At 53.1% G+C, this 22412-nt stretch overlaps 1 protein-coding gene across 1 annotated transcript in view; it reads right to left on the reverse strand.

Annotated features, from left to right (window-relative positions):
• Positions 1-2790: 2790 nt before the first annotated feature.
• The window catches only part of LOC147108939 (elongation factor 1-alpha 2), a 36240-nt gene continuing 16618 nt past the window's right edge, over positions 2791-22412 (reverse strand). The window contains exons 5-8 of the mRNA XM_086005904.1: positions 10509-10659; positions 7250-7506; positions 4042-4276; positions 2791-3139 (exon numbers count right to left, since the gene is read on the reverse strand). Coding sequence (XP_085862030.1) covers positions 3009-3139; positions 4042-4276; positions 7250-7506; positions 10509-10659 — 774 coding nt within the window. The 3' untranslated portion in view covers positions 2791-3008. The remainder of the gene's footprint in view (positions 3140-4041; positions 4277-7249; positions 7507-10508; positions 10660-22412) is intronic.

The following is a 22412-nucleotide window of genomic DNA, read 5'->3' on the forward strand; positions in this document are numbered from 1 at the left end:
AGGGAGAACCAGTGGATGTGGTGTATTTGGACTTTCAGAAGGCTTTCGATAACGTCCCACACAAGAGATTAGCGTGCAAAATTAAGGCACATGGGATTGGGGGCAAGGTATTGACTTGGATAGAGAAGTGTTGGCAGACAGAAAGCAAAGAGTTGGAATAAACGGGTCGTTTTCCGAGTGACAGGCAGTGACGGGGTACCGCAAGGATCGGTCCTAGGACCCCAGCTGTTCACTATATATATTAATGATCTGGACGAGGGAATTGGATGTAATATCTCCAAATTTGCAGATGACACAAAGCTGGGCGGGAGGGTAAGCTGCGAGGAGGATGTCGGGAAACTCCAGTACGATTTGGACAGGTTAGGTGATTGGGCAGAAACATGGCAAATGCACTATAATGTGGATAAATGTGAGGTTATCCACTTTGGTGGCAAAAACAGGAAGGCAGATTATTATTTGAATGGCAATAGATTGGGAGAAGGGGAAGTGCAAAGAGACCTGGGTGTCCTTGTGCACCAGTCGCTGAAGGTAAGCATGCAGGTGCAGCAGGCGGTTAAGAAGGCAAATGGTATGTTGGCCTTCGTAGCAAGAGGGTTCGAGTACAGGAACAAGGATGTCTTGCTACAGTTGTACAGGGCCTTGGTGAGACCGCACCTTGAGTATTGTGTGCAGTTTTGGTCACCTTACCTGAGGAAGGACGTTCTTGCCATGGAGGGAGTGCAGCGAAGATTCACCAGGCTGATACCTGGGATGGCAGGAATGACGTATGAGGAGAGATTGTGTCGATTGGGCTTATACTCACTGGAGTTTAGAAGATTGAGAGGGGATCTCATCGAAACCTATAAAATTCTGTCAGGTCTGGACAGACTAGATGCAGGAAGGACGTTTCTGATGGCCGGGGAGTCCAGAACCAGGGGTCATAGTCTAAGGATAAGGGGTAAGCCATTTAGGACTGAAATGAGGAGGAATTTCTTCACCCAGAGAGTGGTGAACCTGTGGAATTCTCTGCCACAGAGGGCGGTGGAGGCTAGTTCATTAAATATATTCAAGAAAGAGTTGGATATATTTCTTGAGGCTAAAGGGATCAAGGGATATGGGGAGAAGGCAGGGACAGGGTACTGAATATGGATGATCAGCCATGATCACATTGAATGGCGGAGCAGGCTCGAAGGGCCGAATGGCCTACTCCTGCTCCTATCTTCTATGTTTCTATGTTTCCAGGGCCCAACGAGATGGCTGCGGTCAACCTCATGGCCAAGGCCTGCAAAGTTCAGGTTTGGACTGACAAAGAAGGAATGTTCCAGAAATTAGAAGGCAGGCAGGCCTTCTGCATTTATGTATGAGAAGCAAACAGTGGCATTCGGGCCTCTGATTAAAACCCATCAAGGCCGTTTGCACAGATAATCAACGGGTAATAGCTGCATTCAGACCTTCGTTAGTTGACTTCAACGCTGTTTGGAAACGATCAACGGGGCATTAAAACTGGAATGGCCCCATCACAAGACCAGTTACACAAAGGAAAACACTTATGGGACGTTTAAAGACCGATTAACCTGCCATCCAGGTCGATGGGCCCAGATCGGTTTCCTTTGTATCATCTTCAACACGTTCAGGTCAGGCAAAGAAACAAGCTGAACTGACAGGTGATAAGGGCTCCCAGAAAGGGGTATAAGTAGTCCCTCGGGAAGCCATCTCTCGCTCTCTCTCGCCTGGACTCCGGTGCCCTGCCTTACCATCAAGGAGATAGACGACGAAGCGCCCGTCCAGGGAAGCAGGATACCAGCAGTTACATTTTAAATCACTGGGGTATCTCTGCTCTGGGCGGTGAAAACCCTAAAGACATCGGCAGGCAACGGGGCACGGAGCAGGCGTTCTAACATCCAAGACTGGTGAGCATAAACGTTCTGGCCCATCGTAAGACAACTTAGATAGGTGTAAAGTGTGGGAGTTAAGGGGATTGCTAAAATTGTCATTTTAGTCATTTTCCCTCGATGTGTCCGTTTCTCCTCCCCCGCTAAGTGTAATTGTGTTACATACATAGTGATTTCCTCTGTATAGTGTTTATTTTTCTCTATTTTAATAAACATTGGTTTTCTTTGCACCAAACCACTTTGTTTGTATCGCTGCTCGTAATAAGTCCGGTGGTCAGAACCAGAGGGGAAGCGATTCAAACCGCACGGGGCTGGAGCAGCTCAGATACGCCTGACTGGCCAGACACAAACCCCAAACCAAAACCCCCGACAGACAGGTTGCACAGACTTGGCTTGTATTCCCCTCGAGTGTAGAAGATTAAGGGGTGATCTGATCGAGGTGTTTAAAATGATAAAAATATTCAATAGGGTCGAGAGAGAGACTGTTCCCTCTGGTGGGCGGAGTCCAGACAAGGGGACATAACCTTACAATTAGAGCCAGGCCGTTCAGCCCCTTGAGCCTGTCAGTTAGATTATCAATGATCTGTATTTCAAATCTATTTACCTACGTTGGTGTGGGTCTGGAGTCACCTATAGGCCCAGACCAGGTAAGGACGGCAGGCTTCCTTCCCTAAAGGATGTCAGTGAACCCGTTGGGTTTTTACGATAATCCGACAGTTTCACCGTCACTTTTACTGAGACCGGATTTTAATTTCTAGATTTTTTTATTTATTACTGATTTCAAACATCTCAAGCTGCCAGGGTGGGATTGGAGCTCACCATTACCCGTCCAGTAACACTTCACCAACGTAACCCCTAAACCCAGCACGTTACTTCGCAGCTGCGGCTAACCTCAAGAAAGCACAAGTGACGCATTAGGTTGGTGTGGTTGCATCTGTTTATTGATAAAACTAACTGGTTGCCTCACAAATGCTGGGACATGCTTTTCCTCTTAAAAAACTTCCATTGGACTTTAATAGTTAACATCCAGTCGTTCACCAGTGAGCTTTGACAAGCAGATGTACAGAAATGCCCTTTCGGGGCGGGGTGGACTTTTCGGGTTGTTGGTTTGGTGCTGGTGGTGTCGGGGCGTCCGATTCATTTACCCTGAACTTTCTGAGCCTTCTGGGCAGACTTGGTGACCTTGCCAGCACTGGTGGCTTTCTTCTCCACGTTCTTAATTACGCCCACGGCAACCGTCTGCCTCATGTCACGAACGGCGAATCGCCCTGGAAGACCAGACGAGGGAAGTCAGATTAGCATTGAATGATGATGGGGGGGGGCGGTGGGGGGCGCCAGAGCAATGGATGCGGTAACGTCAGCCGCGGCTCAGTGGGGAGCAGGCTCGCCTGAGTCAGAAGGTTGTGGGTTGAAGCGCTCACTCCAAGAAACTTGAGCACATAATCCAGACTGACACTCCAATGCAGTACTGAGGGAGCACCGCACTGTCGGAGGGGCAGTACTGAGGGAGCGCCGCACTGTCGGAGGGGCAGTACTGAGGGAGCACCACACTGTCAGAGGGGCAGTACTGAGGGAGCACCGCACTGTCGGAGGGGCAGTACTGAGGGAGCGCCGCACTGTCGGAGGGGCAGTACTGAGGGAGCGCCGCACTGTCGGAGGGGCAGTACTGAGGGAGCGCCGCACTGTCGGAGGGGCAGTACTGAGGGAGCACCGCACTGTCGGAGGGGCAGTACTGAGGGAGCGCCGCACTGTCAGAGGGGCAGTACTGAGGGAGCACTGCACTGTCGGAGGGGTGGTACTGAGGGAGCGCCACTGTCGGAGGGGCAGTACTGAGGGAGCGCCACTGTCGGAGGGGCAGTACTGAGGGAGTGCCGCACAATCAGAGGTGGCATCTTTCGGATGAGACATTAAACCGAGGCCCCATCTCCCTCAGGTGGATGTAAAAGATCCCAAAGTCAATTTTCGACGAAAGCAGGGGGAGTTCTCCCCGGTGTCCTGGGGCCAATGTTTATCCCTCAGCCACCATCACTAAAACAGGTTATCCGGTCAATATCACATTGCTGTTTGTGGGAGCTTGCTGTGCACAAATTGGCTGTCACGTTTCCTACATTACAGCTGTGAAGTACTTTGGGATGTCCTGAGGTCTCTATATCCGCACACGGGTACTCACCGAGAGGGGGATATTTGGAAAAGCTCTCCACACACATCGGTTTCCCAGGAGACATCTCCACAATCGCGGCATCACCAGACTTCAAGGTCTTGGGATTGTCCTCCAGCTTCTTGCCAGAACGCCGGTCGATCTTCTCCTTCAGCTCTGCGAACTTGCAGGCGATGTGGGCGGTGTGGCAGTCGATGACTGGGGAGTATCCGGCACTGATCTGACCAGGGTGGTTCAGGATAATCACCTGCAGACACAGGCACACGTACCGTTAACACTGCGGCTAAACTGTGTGCCGCTGGGAAATGCTCGCAACTAAATTACAACAAATTTACACACAGAAACAGGCCATTCGGCCCAACAGGCCCGTGCCGGTGTTTATGCTCCACACGAGCCTCCTCCCACCCTCTTCATCTCACCTCATCAGCATATCCTTCTATTCCTTTCTCCCTCGTGTGTTTATCCAGCTTCCCCTTAAATGTATCTCTGCTATTCACCTCAACCACTCCCTGTGGCAGCGAGTTCCACATTCTCACCACTCTCTGGGTAAAGAAGTTTCTCCTCAATTCCCTGTTGGATTTATTAGTGACTCTCTTATATTGATGGCCCCTTGTTCTGGTCTTCCCCACAAGTGGAAACATCTTCTCTACGTCTACCCTATCGAACCCCTTCATAATCTTGAAGACCTCTATCGGGTCATTACTCAATCTCTTTTCTAGAGAAGAGCCCCAGCCTGTTCAGTCTCTCCTGATAGTTATAACCTCTCCGTTATGGTATCATTCTTGTAAATATTTTTTACATTACTCCAGTGCCTCGATATCCTTTTGATAATATGGAGACCAGAACTGCACACAGTGCTCCGAGTGTGGTCTAACCAAGGTTCTATACAAGTTTAACATCACTTCTCTGCTTTTCAATTCAATCCCTGTAGAAATGATCCCTCGAGCTTGTTTTTTTTAATGTGTTGCCTTATTAGCCTGCATCACTACTTTTAGTGATTTGTGTATCTGTAACCCCCGATCTCTCTGTTCCTCTACCCCATTTAGATTCGTATTATCCAAGGAATTTGTGACCTCCTTATTCTTCCTAATAAAATACACCATCTCACACTTACTTTGAAATTCATTTGCCATTTTTACTCACCCATTCTACCGATACTCCTCATCCCCCTTTCCCACTGAGCCAACCAGTCCCAGAGTGTGAAAGGACAGTGTGTGACCCACTGTCCCGGAGTGTGAAAGGACAGTGTGTGACCCACTGTCCCAGAGTGTGAAAGGACAGTGTCTGACCCACTGTCCCAGAGTGTGAAAGGACAGTGTGTGACCCACTGTCCCGGAGTGTGAAAGGACAGTGTCTGACCCACTGTCCCAGAGTGTGAAAGGACAGTGTGTGACCCACTGTCCCGGAGTGTGAAAGGACAGTGTCTGACCCACTGTCCCAGAGTGTGAAAGGACAGTGTGTGACCCACTGTCCCGGAGTGTGAAAGGACAGTGTGTGACCCACTGTCCCGGAGTGTGAAAGGACAGTGTGTGACCCACTGTCCCGGAGTGTGAAAGGACAGTGTGTGACCCACTGTCCCAGAGTGTGAAAGGACAGTGTGTGACCCGCTGTCCCAGAGTGTGAAAGGACAGTGTGTGACCCACTGTCCCAGAGTGTGAAAGGACAGTGTGTGACCCACTGTCCCAGAGTGTGAAAGGACAGTGTCTGACCCACTGTCCCAGAGTGTGAAAGGACAGTGTGTGACCCACTGTCCCAGAGTGTGAACGGACAGTGTGTGGCCCACTGTCCCAGAGTGTGAAAGGACAGTGTGTGACCCACTGTCCCAGAGTGTGAAAGGACAGTGTGTGACCCACTGTCCCAGAGTGTGAAAGGACAGTGTGTGACCCACTGTCCCAGAGTGTGAATGGACAGTGTGTGACTCACTGTCCCAGAGTGTGAAAGGACAGTGTCTGTCCCACTGTCCCAGAGTGTGAAAGGACAGTGTGTGACCCACTGTCCCAGAGTGTGAAAGGACAGTGTGTGACCCACTGTCCCAGAGTGTGGAAGGACCGTGTGTGACCCACTGTCCCAGAGTGTGAATGGACAGTGTGTGACTCACTGTCCCAGAGTGTGAAAGGACAGTGTGTGACTCACTGTCCCAGAGTGTGAAAGGACAGTGTCTGTCCCACTGTCCCAGAGTGTGAAAGGACCAGTGTGTGAAAGGACAGTGTCTGACCCACTGTCCCAGAGTGTGAAAGGACAGTGTGTGACCCACTGTCCCAGAGTGTGAAAGGACAGTGTGTGACCCACTGTCCCAGAGTGTGAAAGGACCAGTGTGTGAAAGGACAGTGTCTGACCCACTGTCCCAGAGTGTGAAAGGACAGTGTGTGACCCACTGTCCCAGAGTGTGAAAGGACCAGTGTGTGAAAGGACAGTGTCTGACCCACTGTCCCAGAGTGTGAAAGGACAGTGTGTGACCCACTGTCCCAGAGTGTGAAAGGACAGTGTGTGACCCACTGTCCCAGAGTGTGAAAGGACAGTGTGTGACCCACTGTCCCAGAGTGTGAAAGGACCAGTGTGTGACCCACTGTCCCAGAGTGTGAAAGGACAGTGTCTCTCCCACTGTCTCAGAGGTAGTCCATTATTAGAATGAGTTTGTTCTCTCTGCTGTAGGGTTGACTATAAAGGTGAAAAGTCTGTGGTGTTTTTTGGGTGAAATGGGAGAGGTCCAAATCTCCCTGAACTCTCCCAAGGTTAATTGGTTCCTTTTCCTCCGGTCTCCATGGTCATGCTCCAAAACAGAACTCCCTGACCTCCGTTACCTGACCCTTGCTCCCTGGCCATGTCCCTAAAAACTTACCAACAGTGCTCCCTGACCCCTGATATCGGACCTCTGCTCCCTGATCTCTCCTCCCTGCCTCCTGCTCCCTGGCATTGCTCCAAAACTGGCCAACAGGGCTCCCTGACATCTGCTCCCTGACCCCTGCTACTGACCCCTGCTCCCTGACCCCTGGCATGCTCCAAAACTGGCCAACAGGGCTCCCTGACATCTGCTCCCTGACCCCTGCTACTGACCCCTGCTCCCTGACCCCTGGCATGCTCCAAAACTGGCCAACAGCGCTCCCTGCGAGTAATGTGAGATTGGCTCAGCGATGCCTCTGTGTCTCACTGTGCCCCCCACCTTCCGCCGCACGGCCCCCCACCTTCCCCGTGATGAATCTCTGTGCTCAGTGTGACCCACCTGGGCAGTGAAGGTGCAAGCTTCCATGGGCGGGTCGTTTTTGCTGTCTCCGCACACGTTGCCACGGCGAACATCTTTGACCGACACGTTCTTCACGTTGAAGCCCACGTTGTCGCCGGGCAGGGCCTCGGTCAGGGCCTCATGGTGCATCTCCACCGACTTCACCTCCGTCGTGATGTTGACTGGGGCAAAGGTCACCACCATGCCCGGTTTCAGCACGCCCGTCTCCACACGCCCAACAGGAACCGTGCCGATGCCTGCCGACAAACCACAAACACCCGCTACTGTCACCAATGTACGCAACGCCAATCGTACAACACACAAACTTTACAAGGGAAGGTTTAGAATTAGGGTTAGGGTTGGGGTTTGGGGGTTGGGGTTGAGATTGGGGTTGAGGTTGGGGCAGGGGGTAGAGCTCAGATTAGCGTTGGGGTTAGGATTTTCTCCTGCTCCTGGACTCCAGTTGTTGTACGTAACCCCTGGGGGAGCAGCCCTCCAGCACCATAACCCACAGCTGGCCATTCTTCAACGTGTGAGCCGCGGGATTGGGTGATGGCCGGCCATTCCACCATGAAGCCCATCACAGTCAAAGCTTCATCTTGTCCTCACCTGATGTTCAGGCCAATCTCAGTGGCTTAGACTATTGAAGGAACGTAAGGGAGGAACAAGAAAGGGCCATTCGGCCCATCCAATGTGCTGCTTCGCTGGCCCACAGCCACAGACATCACAGCATGGGTCCCACCTTTAAAGCTGCTGCAGTGTGTTACACAGTCCCATTATAACCCCAGGCCAAGCTATTGAGAAACCACATGGATCAATTTCTATTCTTATTTGGTTCACTTTCGGGTTGTGGGCGAGGCTGTCAAGCTGAGTTTTTTTTGCCCATCCCAGCAGCAACTGTTTTAGTGATGTTGGTTGAGGGATAAATATTGGCCGGGACACCGGGGTGAACTCCCCATCTCTTCTGAAATAGTGGCCGTGGGATCTTTTACATACACTTGAGGGGGCAGATGGGACCTCAGTTTAACACCTCGGGGGGGGAAAACTGGGTGGCTTTGCGCCACCCGTTAGCGCCCCAGGTCACAAAGCCCCTCATGCCCGGGCGCGGCGCTGCTAACGCCTCCTGCGGAATTCAGCAGGGGCGGTAGCTGGTAGCGCCCTGGAAAGCTGCGCCTCCGGCGATGATGTCGTCGCCGTGCGCAGCGGCCCTCGCATCCCTGCCGCAAGCTTCGGATGCGCCCACTGACCTATCGCCGGACGATATGTCCGACAGGGTCAGGGTGGTGTTTCTGCAGCCGCGACGGCGCAAATTAAAGGGCAGCTGTCAGGCGGCCATTTTCTTGGAGCCCGAATGCCAGCACCTGCCCCTTTTTCCTTCAGGGTGCCGGCCGCGATCTTTTGCCAGCACCCCGCTCCCCAGTGGTCGAGCAGGGCCCCGGTGTGCGCTGCGCAATGCCCCTCCCCTTTAATCAGGGGAGGGGTGCCTGCAGTACCGCGGCGCTACGTGCCGACGAGTATGGCGCTGTTGCACGTAGCGCCGCGATATTCAATGGGAGCGCCCCAGGAGGGAGGGGCCCCGGCAAACTTAGTGCCCCAAAGGGGGCGCGACTGAATTTCTCCCCGCTCATGTCTCATCCGAAATACAGACCCTCCGACAGTGCGGCGCTCCCTCAGTACTGCCCCTCCGACAGTGCGGCGCTCCCTCAGTACTGCCCCTCCGACAGTGCGGCGCTCCCTCAGTACTGCCCCTCCGACAGTGCGGCGCTCCCTCAGTACTGCCCCTCCGACAGTGCGGCGCTCCCTCAGTACTGCCCCTCCGACAGTGCGGCGCTCCCTCAGTACTGCCCCTCCGACAGTGCGGCGCTCCCTCAGTACTGACCCTCCGACAGTGCGGCGCTCCCTCAGTACTGCCCGTCCGACAGTGCAGCGCTCCCTCAGTACCGACCCTCCGACAGTGCGGCGCTCCCTCAGTACTGCCCCTCCGACAGTGCAGCACTCCCTCAGTACTGCCCCTCCGACAGTGCGGCGCTCCCTCAGTACTGCCCCTCCGACAGTGCGGCGCTCCCTCAGTACTGCCCCTCCGACAGTGCGGCGCTCCCTCAGTACTGCCCCTCCGACAGTGCGGCGCTCCCTCAGTACTGCCCCTCCGACAGTGCGGCGCTCCCTCAGTACTGACCCTCCGACAGTGCGGCGCTCCCTCAGTACTGCCCGTCCGACAGTGCAGCGCTCCCTCAGTACTGACCCTCCGACAGTGCGGCGCTCCCTCAGTACTGCCCCTCCGACAGTGCGGCATTCCCTCAGTACTGCCCCTCCGACAGTGCGGCGCTCCCTCAGTACTGCCCCTCCGACAGTGCGGCGCTCCCTCAGTACTGCCCCTCCGACAGTGCAGCGCTCCCTCAGTACTGCCCCTCCGACAGTGCGGCGCTCCCTCAGTACTGCCCCTCCGACAGTGCGGCGCTCCCTCAGTACTGCCCCTCCAACAGTGCAGCACTCCCTCAGTACTGCCCCTCCGACAGTGCAGCGCTCCCTCAGTACTGCCCCTCCGACAGTGCGGCGCTCCCTCAGTACTGACCCTCCAACAGTGCGGCACTCCCTCAGTACTGCCCCTCCGACAGTGCAGCACTCCCTCAGTACTGCCCCTCCGACAGTGCAGCGCTCCCTCAGTACTGCCCCTCCGACAGTGCGGCGCTCCCTCAGTACTGCCCCTCCGACAGTGCAGCGCTCCCTCAGTACTGCCCCTCCGACAGTGCGGCGCTCCCTCAGTACTGCCCCTCCGACAGTGCGGCGCTCCCTCAGTACTGCCCCTCTGACAGTGCGGCGCTCCCTCAGTACTGCCCCTCCGACAGTGCGGCGCTCCCTCAGTACTGCCCCTCCGACAGTGCGGCGCTCCCTCAGTACTGCACTGGAGTGTTAGTCTGGATTATTGTGCGCGAGTCTCTGGAGTGGGACTTGAACCCACAATCTTCTGACTCAGAGGCCGGGGTGCTGCCCACTGAGCCACGACTGACACCAAGAGTTAACCAGGTTGGTGTGGGCAACTACAGGGCACCCTAGCCAATATGGCATATGCCGCACTTCCGCCCAGGAATCAGCGCACACTGCACGCAATACTGGGTCCCAGTGGTATTCCTAGCTCTTGGTGTGTGTGCTATGAGAACCCAAAGAATCATCCCAACAGCCACTGATATCGGCGGGATTTCTCGGCGGGATTTCCTGATCCTGCTGCCTCTGCCCGTATCACCCAAGGCTGGCTCCTTACCTCCAATCTTGTAAACATCCTGGAGTGGCAGACGCAGCGGTTTGGAGGTGGGGCGTGTCGGGGGCAGGATAGTATCCAGGGCTTCCAGGAGTGTCACCCCATTGGCGTTGCCCTCCTTGCGTTCGACCTTCCAACCTTTGAACCATAGCATCTATCAGCAGAAAGAACTCGGATCAGGACAAAGGAATCACAGCGACATTTGATGCTCTTTCCCCTGGTGCCTCTGACAGCGGTCAGTTTTGAATGCGCTCCATCTCTCACTCTGCCTTCTAAATAACCTTCGACTGCAATTTTCTGACTCTTACTCTTGCTTCGCCGTCCCTCCCTCCCCTACACCTCGTTCAATGGGCCATTCCTCATGCGTCGGCCCAAACAGTGAGTGTCCATGGGCTATTCCACCATAGAGTGCATCACAGCCAAGGCCAATCTGCTCCTCGCCCAACATCTACACACAGTGTCTTCGCAGCGGCTCTTGGGGTATTTACTGGGTAGCGATCAGGAGTGCATATTTTCCCCACTCGCTAACCCCAGGGTACTCAGACCAATTGTAAACGTCATCACTGCTGGTTCAAGTGGGATCAGGGAACGCGGCACACACCAGGCGCTAAACCTCGGGTTTCAATGCTCTGTTTGGCTCAGAGTTTGAGCCCAGCTTGGGTGAGGTGGGGTGATGTGGGGGAACCTCACACCCCGCTGAATGCACATGTCCTCCCCCTCCTCGAGCCGGGCCTCCACTTTCGCCTCCCCAAGGCACACTGGGCTGAGAACAGGAATTCTGCGGGTTGCGGAATGAAGTCAGCCGCCCGGCTCTCCTCGATTCCACGCCCGATGCACGGCACATGCACCGAGCACCGAACCTGCAACAATGTCTGCAGAAGACCATACAATGGCAACATGTTCCCGTAAAGGTCAAGGGTGGTTCCAAAAACCACAGGGAACCTTGGATGTCAGGGGATATACGAGAATGGATTAGGAAAAAAAGGGGGGCTTTTGGTAGATACAAAAGGCTAAAGACGGAGGAAGCCCTAGAGGAGTACAAAAAGTGCAGGGGGATACTTAAAAAAGAAATTAGGAGATCAAGGAGGGGCCATGAAATAACACTGGCGAGCAAAATAAAGGAAAATCCGAAGATGTTTTATAAGTATATTAAGGGTAAGAGGATAACTAGGGAAAAAATAGGGCCCATTAGGGACAAAAGTGGCAATCTGTGTGTGGAGCCGGAAGATGCAGCAGGGGTTCTCAATGAATTTTTTGCATCTGTTTTCACTATGGAGAAGGACGATGTAGACATAGAAATAGGGCGGGGGGACTGTGATATGCTCGAACATATTAACATCGAGAGGGAGGAGGTATTGGCGGTTTTAGCTGGCCTAAAAATGGATAAATCCCCAGGCCCGGATGAAATGTATCCCAGGCTGCTGTGTGAGGCAAAGGAGGAGATTGCGGGGGCTCTAACACATATATTCAGGACCTCTCTGGCCACAGGGGATGTGCCAGAGGACTGGAGAACCGCTAATGTAGTACCATTATTCAAGAAGGGTAGTAGGGAAAAACCGGGGAACTACAGGCCAGTGAGCCTAACATCAGTGGTAGGAAAATTATTGGAAAAAATCCTGAGGGACAAAATTTGTCTCCACTTGGAGAGGCAAGGATTAATCAGGGATAGTCAACATAGCTTTGTCAAGGGAAGATCATGTCTGACTAATTTGATTGAATTTTTTGAGGGGGTGACTAGGTGTGTGGATGAGGGTAACGCAGTGGATGTGGTATACATGGATTTCAGTAAGGCCTTCGATAAAGTCCCGCACAGGAGACTGGTCAAGAAGGTAAGAGCCCATGGAATCTAGGGTGCCTTGGCACATTGGATACAAAACTGGCTTAGTGGCAGAAGGCAGAGGGTGATGGTCGAAGGTTGTTTTTGTGACTGGAAGCCTGTGGCCAGTGGGGTACCACAGGGATCGGTGCTGGGTCCCTTGCTGTTTGTGGTCTACATTAATGACTTGGATATGAATGTAAAGGGTATGATCAGTAAGTTCGCGGATGATACAAAAATTGGTAGGGTGGTAAATAGCGAGGAGGGTAGCCTCAGTCTGCAGGACGATATAGATGGGTTGGTCAGATGGGCGGAACAGTGGCAAATGGAATTTAACCCGGAAAAGTGCGAGGTGATGCACTTTGGGGGGACTAACAAGGCAAAGGAATACACAATGAATGGAAAGACCCTAGGCAAGACGGAGGGTCAGAGGGATCTGGGTGTGCAAGTACACAGATCCCTGAAGGCGGCGGAACAGGTGGATAAGGTGGTAAAAAAGGCATATGGGATACTTGCCTTCATTAGCCGAGGCATTGAATATAAGAGCAAGGAGGTTATGATGGAGCTGTATAAAACACTGGTTAGGCCACAGCTGGAATACTGTGTGCAGTTCTGGTCGCCACACTACAGGAAGGATGTGATCGCGTTAGAGAGGGTGCAGAGGAGGTTCACCAGGATGTTACCAGGGCTGGAGCGCTTCAGCTATGAAGAGAGACTGGGCAGGTTGGGTTTGTTTTCCTTGGAACAGAGGAGGCTGAGGGGGGACATGATTGAGGTGTACAAAATTATGAGGGGCATAGATAGGATGGATGCTGAGGAGCTTTTTCCCTTAGTAGAGGGGTCAATAACTAGGGGGCATAGATTCAAGGTAAAGGGCGGGAGGTTTAGAGGGGATTTGAGAAAGAACTTTTTCACCCAGAGGGTGGTTGGAGTCTGGAACTCACTGCCTGAAAGGGTTGTGGAGGCAGAAACCCTCACAACATTTAAGATGCATTTGGATGTGCACTTGAAATGCCATAGCATACAAGGCTACGGGCCAAATGCTGGAATATGGGATTAGATTAGACAGGGCTTGATGGCCGGCGCGGACACGATGGGCCGAAGGGCCTCTATCCGTGCTGTATTACTCTATGACTCTATAAGATGGCAGGGATTGTTCACCGTGTCAGGCGAGGCTCAGTGGGCAGCACTCTCGCTCTGGTGTGAGAAAGTTGTGGGTTCACAGTCCCCATTCCAGAGACTTGATCACAAAATCCAGACTGACACTCCCAGGACAGTACTGAGGGGGCGCCGCACTGTCGCAGGGGCAGTACTGAGGGAGCACTGCACTCTCGGAGGGACAGTACTGAGGGGGCGCCGCACTGTCGGAGGGGCAGTACTGAGGGAGCGCCGCACTGTCGGAGGGGCAGTACTGAGGGAGCGCCGCACTGTCAGAGGGGCAGTACTGAGGGAGCACTGCACTGTCGGAGGGGCAGTACTGAGGGAGTGCTGCACTGTCGGAGGGGCAGTACTGAGGGAGCGCCGCACTGTCGGAGGGGCAGTACTGAGGGAGCACTGCACTGTCGGAGGGGCAGTACTGAGGGAGCACCGCACTGTCGGAGGGGCAGTACTGAGGGAGCACTGCACTGTCGGAGGGGCAGTACTGAGGGAGCGCCGCACTGTCGGAGGGGCAGTACTGAGGGAGCGCCGCACTGTCAGAGGGGCAGTACTGAGGGAGCACCGCACTGTCGGAGGGGCAGTACTGAGGGAGTGCTGCACTGTCGGAGGGGCAGTACTGAGGGAGCGCCGCACTGTCGGAGGGGCAGTACTGAGGGAGTGCTGCACTGTCGGAGGGGCAGTACTGAGGGAGCGCCGCACTGTCAGAGGGGCAGTACTGAGGGAGCACTGCACTGTCGGAGGGGCAGTACTGAGGGAGCACTGCACTGTCGGAGGGGCAGTACTGAGGGAGCACTGCACTGTCAGAGGGGCAGTACTGAGGGAGTGCTGCACTGTCGGAGGGGCAGTACTGAGGGAGCACTGCACTGTCGGAGGGGCAGTACTGAGGGAGCACTGCACTGTCGGAGGGGCAGTACTGAGGGAGCACTGCACTGTGGAGGGGCAGTACTGAGGGAGCACTGCACTGTCGGAGGGGCAGTACTGAGGGAGCACTGCACTGTCGGAGGGGCAGTACTGAGGGAGCACTGCACTGTCGGAGGGGCAGTACTGAGGGAGCACTGCACTGTGGAGGGGCAGTACTGAGGGAGCACTGCACTGTGGAGGGGCAGTACTGAGGGAGCACTGCACTGTCGGAGGGGCAGTACTGAGGGAGCACTGCACTGTGGAGGGGCAGTACTGAGGGAGCACTGCACTGTCGGAGGGGCAGTACTGAGGGAGCACTGCACTGTCGGAGGGGCAGTACTGAGGGAGCACTGCACTGTCGGAGGGGCAGTACTGAGGGAGCACCGCACTGTCGGAGGGGCAGTACTGAGGGAGCACTGCACTGTCGGAGGGGCAGTACTGAGGGAGCACTGCACTGTCGGAGGGGCAGTACTGAGGGAGCGCCGCACTGTCGGAGGGGCAGTACTGAGGGAGCACTGCACTGTGGAGGGGCAGTACTGAGGGAGCACTGCACTGTCGGAGGGGCAGTACTGATGGAGCGCTGCACTGTCGGAGGGGCAGTACTGAGGGAGCGCCGCACTGTCGGAGGGGCAGTACTGACGGAGTGCTGCACTGTCGGAGGGGCAGTACTGAGGGAGCACTGCACTGTCGGAGGGGCAGTACTGAGGGAGTGCTGCACTGTCGGAGGGGCAGTACTGAGGGAGCGCCGCACTGTCGGAGGGGCAGTACTGAGGGAGCGCCGCACTGTCGGAGGGGCAGTACTGAGGGAGCGCCGCACTGTCGGAGGGGCAGTACTGAGGGAGCACCCTACTGTCGCAGGGGCAGTACTGAGGGAGCGCCGCACTGTCGGAGGGGCAGTACTGATGGAGCGCTGCACTGTGGAGGGGCAGTACTGAGGGAGCGCCGCACTGTCGGAGGGGCAGTACTGAGGAAGTGTGGCATTGTCGGAGGGGCAGTAGTGAGGGAACGCTGCACTGTCGGAGGGGCAGTACTCAGGGAGTGCTGCACTGTCGGAGGAGCAGTACTGAGGGAGCGCTGCACTGTCAAAGGCGCAGTACTGATGGAGCGCTGCACTATTGGAGGGGCAGTACTGAGGAAGTGTGGCATTGTCGGAGGGGCAGTACTGAGGGAGCGCTGCGCTGTCAGAGGGGCAGTACTGAGGGAGTGCTGCACTGTCGGAGGGGCAGTACTGAGGGAGTGTGGCACTGTCAGAGAGGCAGTACTGAGGGAGTGTGGCACCGTCAGAGGGGCAGTACTGGGAGAGCGCCGCACTGTCGGAGGGGCAGTACTGAGGGAGCGCTGCACTCTCAGAGGAGCAGTACTGAGGGGCTGTCTTTTGACAGCACCTCCCATACCTGTGACCTCTACAACCTAGAACGACAATGGCAGCAGGACTAGGGAACACCACCACCTCCAAGTCACACACCATCCTGACTTGGAAATATATCGGCTGTTCCTTCATCGTCACTGGGTCAAAAATCCTGGAACTCCCTCCCTAACGGCACTGTGGGAGCTCCTTCACCACACGGACTGCAGCGGTTCAAGAAGGCGGCTCACCACCACCTTCTCAAGGGGCAATTAGGGATGGGCAATAAATGCTGGCCTTGCCAGCGACGCCCACATCCCAGGAACAAATTTTTTTTTAATGTTAAACCTAGGCCAGGCCTGCTCTCTCAGGTGGGTGTAAAAGATCCCACGGCCATTATTTCATGGATAACCAGGGGAGTTCTCTCCGGTTTCCTGGCCTATATTTGCCACGGTGGAGTGAGACTGTCTCACACATTTGATGTTTGCTTTTCTGCAAAATGAAAATTAATTCAAAACCTTGTTGATCGTGGTTGCCACATTGTGAGAAACAGAAATACGTGGAGGCAGAAAAGAGACTTCTATTTTTAAACCAGATTTGTTGGTGTCCGGTTTACATGCTGAAGATTTTGGACACCCCACTGAAAGCTAAGACCGTCCAGTTTAAAAACAGATCAGTGGTGACGTTAACTGTCTGAAATCAGAGCTAATTGTTTTGCCATCTCACACGAGCCTGGGCCAAGGATGCTTTTAGCTCTCTCTCCTTTCAGTCACAGAATAATCTTACTGCGAGGCTGATATCAGACACCCACGATCTGATCTCTTATCGCCCTGGAGTGTCACAACGTGAGCGTGACTCACTGGAATTAAAGGTGCCAAGTGTGAGCGGACATTTTGTGCAGCCTGTTTCTCGGGTGGAGAGGCTCTACACAAAATGGCTGCCCTCCCTCTGAGCAGCCCTGACACAGCCGGCACCCGGCAACAGCCAGCCATCCCCTAGCAACTGGCCGTCCATCTCTTGAGATAACCTCGGGAATGAGACTTGCTTTCTAATTAATTAACCTCTCCTTCATGCCTCATTCCCACTGCAGAAAGGGAGAGAGCGATTTCACGGATAATTAAAGCCCAGGTGATTTAATATCACGGCCGTTGCATTCAAAATTAACAAATCCTGTTGCCCAGCACAGCCGCTGCCTCTGCCTGGAGTTTCAAAAGGGATTTTCCCTTCAATTGTCAGCCTCCTAAAATACTGCCGCAGAACTCCAAGATGGAGGAGAGCTTGTGTTTTTAAACTTGCCCTCTCCCTCCTCTCCTTCACCTGTGAGTCCAGACAGTGGGGCTGATTTTCACCCCTTTCGCCAGTCCTTAAAGGGGCGCTAACGACCTCAGAATGGGGTCGGGATCCGTCCCGTCCCGCTAACAACGGCGCCATTTTGAAAGCGGCCTACTGCTGGGTGTCCAAACCAGCTGCCAGTTTCAGGCGCTATCACAGAATGATAGAACACTGTCGGAGGGGCAGTACTGAGGGAGAGTCGCACTGTCGGAGGGGCAGTACTGAGGGAGCGCCGCACTGTCGGAGGGGCAGTACTGAGGGAGCGCCGCACTGTCGGAGGGGCAATACTGATGGAGCGCCGCACTGTCGGAGGGGCAGTACTGAGGGAGCGCTGCACTGTCGGAGGGGCAGTACTGAGGGAGCGCCGCACTGTCGGAGAGGCAGTACTGAGGGAGCGCCGCACTGTCGGAGGGGCAGTACTGAGGGAGCGCCGCACTGTCGGAGGGGCAGTACTGAGGGAGCGCCGCACTGTCGGGGGGGGCAGTACTGAGGGAGCGCTGCACTGTCGGAGGGGCAGTACTGAGGGAGCACTGCACTGTCGGAGGGGCAGTACTGAGGGAGCCCTGCACTGTCGGAGGGGCAGTACTGAGGGAGCGCCGCACTGTCGGAGGGGCAGTACTGAGGGAGCACTGCACTGTCGGGGGGGGCAGTACTGAGGGAGCGCTGCACTGTTGGAGGGGCAGTACTGAGGGAGCCCTGCATTGTCGGAGGGGCAGTCTTTCGGATGCGATGTTAAACCGAGGCCCCGTCTGCCCTCTCAGGTGGATGTAAAAGATCCCATGGCCACTATTTCGAAGAAGAGCAGGGGAGTTTTCCCCGGTGTCCCAGCCAATATTTATCCCTCAACCAACATCACTAAAACAGATTATCTAGTCGTTATCACACTGCTATTCGTGGGAGCTTGCTGTGCGCATATTTGGCTGCCGCGTTTCCCACATTACAACAGTGACTCCATTTCAAAAGAGCTTTGGGACGTATTGAGTCCGTGAAAGGTGATGTATAAGTGGAAGGTCTTTCTGTAGGAAAGGGTCTCCGGACATTTTCACAGAAAAGAAACCGATAGGTTGCCAGGCCGGCCCGGGAGCCAAGATTCCAGAATGTTCCCTGCAGCTGCCCAGCCAATCAGATCCCATCTTTTTATAACCATCACCTGACACTGTGTGCCCAGTTTAGACAGCTGGCTGGGATGAGCTGTGCCAGAGGGTTTGTAAGATGAAAAAGGTCCTGCCTTTGCTGTTTATTCTACTACCATTTTTCTCTTTAGTGTTTGAGAACCTTAAGACAAAAAAATCAGATCAATACACTGAGCAGAAAGCTGGCTTCAGCATGTCATGGAGTGACTGGCAACGTTTGTGAGATTCCCAAGGAGACAAAAATAAAGATGGTCGCTCTTCATCCCATCTATGGACTCTTGGCTCTGCTTTTCATCGACATACCCTCCGTGACACACCTGCTACATGTGTAATAAAACAGCAATAGGGCGACCCCTTATGAGTGAACACACACCCTGAAATGTCAGGTTCCATCCTCACTCTGTGATGAGTTAGCAACAGGAGGAGGCCATTCAGCCCCTCGAGCCTGTTCCACCATTCAATCAGATCAGGGCTGATCTGTACCTCAACCCCATTTACCCGCCTTTGCTCCGTATCCCTCGATACCCTCACCCAACAAAAATCTACCGAGCTCAGTCTCGAAAGCTCCAATTGACCCCCAGCACCCCCAGCTTTTGGGGGGGGGGGGGGGGGGGGTGGCGAGAGTTCCAGATTTCCACTACCCTTTGTGTGAAGTGCTTCCTGACATCACCCCTGAACGGCCTGGCTCTAATTCTAAAGTTCTGCCCCCTTGTTCTGGACTCCCCCCACCAGAGGAAACAGTTTCTCTCTATCAACCCGATCTAATCCTTTAATCATCTTAAACACCTCAATTAGATCCCTTAATCTTCTATCCTCGAGGGAATACAAGCCCAGTCTATGTGTAACCTGTCCTCAGAATTTAACCCTTTTAGCCCCGGTATCATTCTGGGGAATCTGCGCTGCTCCCCCGCCGAGGCCAGTGTATCCGTCCTGAGGAGCGGGGCCCAGAACTGAACACAGCGACTCCAGGCACTTTACAACCTTCCGGACTCAATATCGAGTTCAACAATTTCAGATCATAACCTCGGCCCCTATTACATTTTTACTTATATTTTTTATCCACCCCTTTGTTTTAGTTTTTCCCTCACCCCCCCTCCCCCTTTTTCTCTCTCCCACATGGCAGCTGTCTCCCATTCTGCCAGAACATTTCACACCTAATCGGAGCCGTCTTTTGTCTCCACTGTCCTATCGCCATCTCGTCTGGTTTTGAATACCTCTTAATGTCTCTTCACTTCTTTTGTTCTCTCCCAGCCCTGCCTTTCGATCTATTTCATTTCCTTTCCAGTTTTGAAAAAGGGTTTCGACCCGAAACGTCGACTCTAATTTCTCTCCATGGATGTTGCCTGGCCTGCTGAGTTTTTCCAGCATTTTCTGTTGTTATTACAGTCTCTCCAGATGTGGTCTGACCAGAGCTCTGTACAACTGAAGCACCGCTCCCTCCCCTTTGTATTCCAGCCCTCGAGTTAAAGGCCAACATGCCATTAGCCTTTTTAGTTATATTTTGTACCTGTCCACTAGCGTTTAGTGATTTCTGCACTTGGATCCCTCAATCTCTCGGCTCCTCCACAGTTCCCAGCTTCTCACCATTTAGAAAATACTCTGATCGACCTTTCTTGGATCCAAAGTGGATGATCTCGCACTTTCCTGTTATACCCCACCTGCCACAGTTTTGCCCACTCACTGAATCTATCAATGTCCTGTTGCAACTTTCTGCTCCCAAATACACTATTTACTGCGCCACCTAACTTAGTGTCGTCAGCAAACTTGGTTATACGGCTCTCTGTTCCCTCATCCAAGTCATTTTTAAATATAAAGAAAAAAAGACTTGCTTTCTACAGCGCCTTTCACGACCACCGGATGTCTCAAAACGCTTTACAGCCAATGAAGTACTTTTTTTTGAAGTGTAGTCACTGTTGTAATGTAGGAAACGCGGCAGCCAATTTGTGCACAGCAAGCTCCCACAAACAGCAGTGTGATAACGACCAGATATTCTGTTTTTGTTATGTTGGTTGAGGGATAAATATTGGCCAGGACACTGGGGATAACTCCCCTGTTCTTCTTCGAAATAGTGCCATGGGATCTTTTACGTCCACCTGAGAGAGCAGACGGGGCCTCGGTTTAACGTGTCATCCAAAAGACGGCACCTCCGACAGTGCAGCACTCCCTCAGCACTGCACTGGAGTGTCAGCCTAGCTTTATGTGCTCATGTCCCTAGAGTGGGACTTGAACCCACAACCTTCTGACTCCGAGGCAAGTGTGCTACCAACTGAGACACAGCTGACACTACAGGGAAAAGCTGTGGCCCCAGTACAGATCCCTGGGGGACACCACCAGTCACATGCTGCCAATTGGAGTACACGTGCATTATCCCTACTCTCTGTGTCATCCCTCCTCACCAATTCCTTATCCAGCCCAATAGGTTGCCTCCAATTCCATCCACTCTCAGTTTTTTTAACAGTCTCTTATCTGGAACCTTATCGTATGTCTTCTGGAAGTCCAGACAGATAACATCCATAGACACGCCCCTATCTACCACATTAGAGACCCCCTCAAAAAATTCAACTAGGCTCATTAGGCATGACTTGCCCTTTACAAACCCATGCTGGCTCTCTCTGATCAGCTCGTATTTGTCCAAATGCTCAGTCACCCTGAGCTCATCGCAGACACTACATGTGACTCAGTGTCACATATCAAGGAATAGAACTCAGTCAGGCTCTCACTACTAGTTATTATTGCTTGATTCACCAGCTGCCTCCCCCCATCGCCCCCCTCCTGTTACTGATGTTGGGGGGAGGATAGCGTGAGGGTCGGCTGTGAACCTCCCAACTCTAAAGGACACTGGCTCACATATGAGAAACATTGTGTCATTCTATGAACACTAGAATCATAGAATGATACAGCACAGAAGGAGGCCATTCGGCCCATCCTGCCTGTGCCGGCTCTTTGAACGAGCTCTCCAATTAGTCCCACTTCCCCTGCTCTTTCCCCATAGCGCTGCAAATTTTTCCTTTTCTAGTATTTATCCAATTCCCTTTTGAAAATTACTATTGAATCTGCTTCCACCGCCCTTTCAGGCAGCGCATTCCAGATCACAACAACTTGCTGTAAAAACATTCTCCTCATCTCCCCTCTGGTTCTTTTGCCAATCACCTTAAATCTGTTTCCTCTGGTTACTGACCCTCCCGCCAGTGGGAACAACTTCTCCTTATTTACTCGATCAAAACCTCTTCACAGTTTTGAACACCTCTATTAAATCTCTCCTTAACCTTCACTGCTCTAAGGAGAACAATCCCAGCTTCTCCAGTCTCTCCACATAACTGTAGTCCCTCATCCCTGGGACCATTCTAGTAAATCTCCTCTGCACCCTCTCCAAGGCCTTGACATCCTTCCTAAAGTGCAGTGCCCAGAATTGGACACAATACTCCAGCTGGGGCCTAACCAATGTTTTATATCGGTTTAGCATAACTTCCTTGCTTTTGTACTCGATCCCTCCATTAATAAAGCCAAGGATCCCATACGCTCTTTTAACAGCCTTCTCAACCTGTCCTGCCACCTTCAATGATTTGTGTACGAACACCCCCCGGTCTCTCTGCTCCTGCACCCCATTTAAAATTACCATTTAGTTTATATTGCCTCTCCTCATTCTTCCTACCAAAAAGTATCACTTCACACTTCTCTGTGTTAAATTTCATCGGCCATGTGTCTGCCCATTTCACCAGTCTGCCTATGTCCTCCTGAAGTCTGTTACTATCTGCCTCATTGTTTACTACATTTCCGAGTTTTGTGTCATCTGCAAACTTTGTAATTATGGCCTGTATACCCAAGTCCAGGTCATTAATATATATCAAAGAGAGCAGTGGTCCCAACACCGACCCCTGGGGACTCCACTGTATACCTCTCTCCAGTCTGATCAACAACCGTTCACCATTACTCTCTGCTTACTGTCTCTTAGCCAATTTTGTATCCATGCTGCCACTGTCCCTTTAATACCATGGGCTTTCATTTAGCTAACAAGCCTATTATGTGGCACTTTATCAAACGCCTGTTGAAAGTCCATATACACAACATCAACTGCACTACCCTCATCCACCCTCTCCGTTACTTCATCATGAACTCGATCAAGTTAGTCAAACACGATTTGCCTTTAACAAATCCATGCTGACTTTCATTTATTAACTCGTATTTTTCCAACTGCCAATTAATTTTGTCCCAGATTATTGTCT

Source organism: Somniosus microcephalus, chromosome 13 (genome assembly GCF_052327205.1).
Source record: "Somniosus microcephalus isolate GS21.2 chromosome 13, FLI_Smic_1.0, whole genome shotgun sequence".
Lineage (NCBI taxonomy): Eukaryota > Metazoa > Chordata > Chondrichthyes > Squaliformes > Somniosidae > Somniosus > Somniosus microcephalus.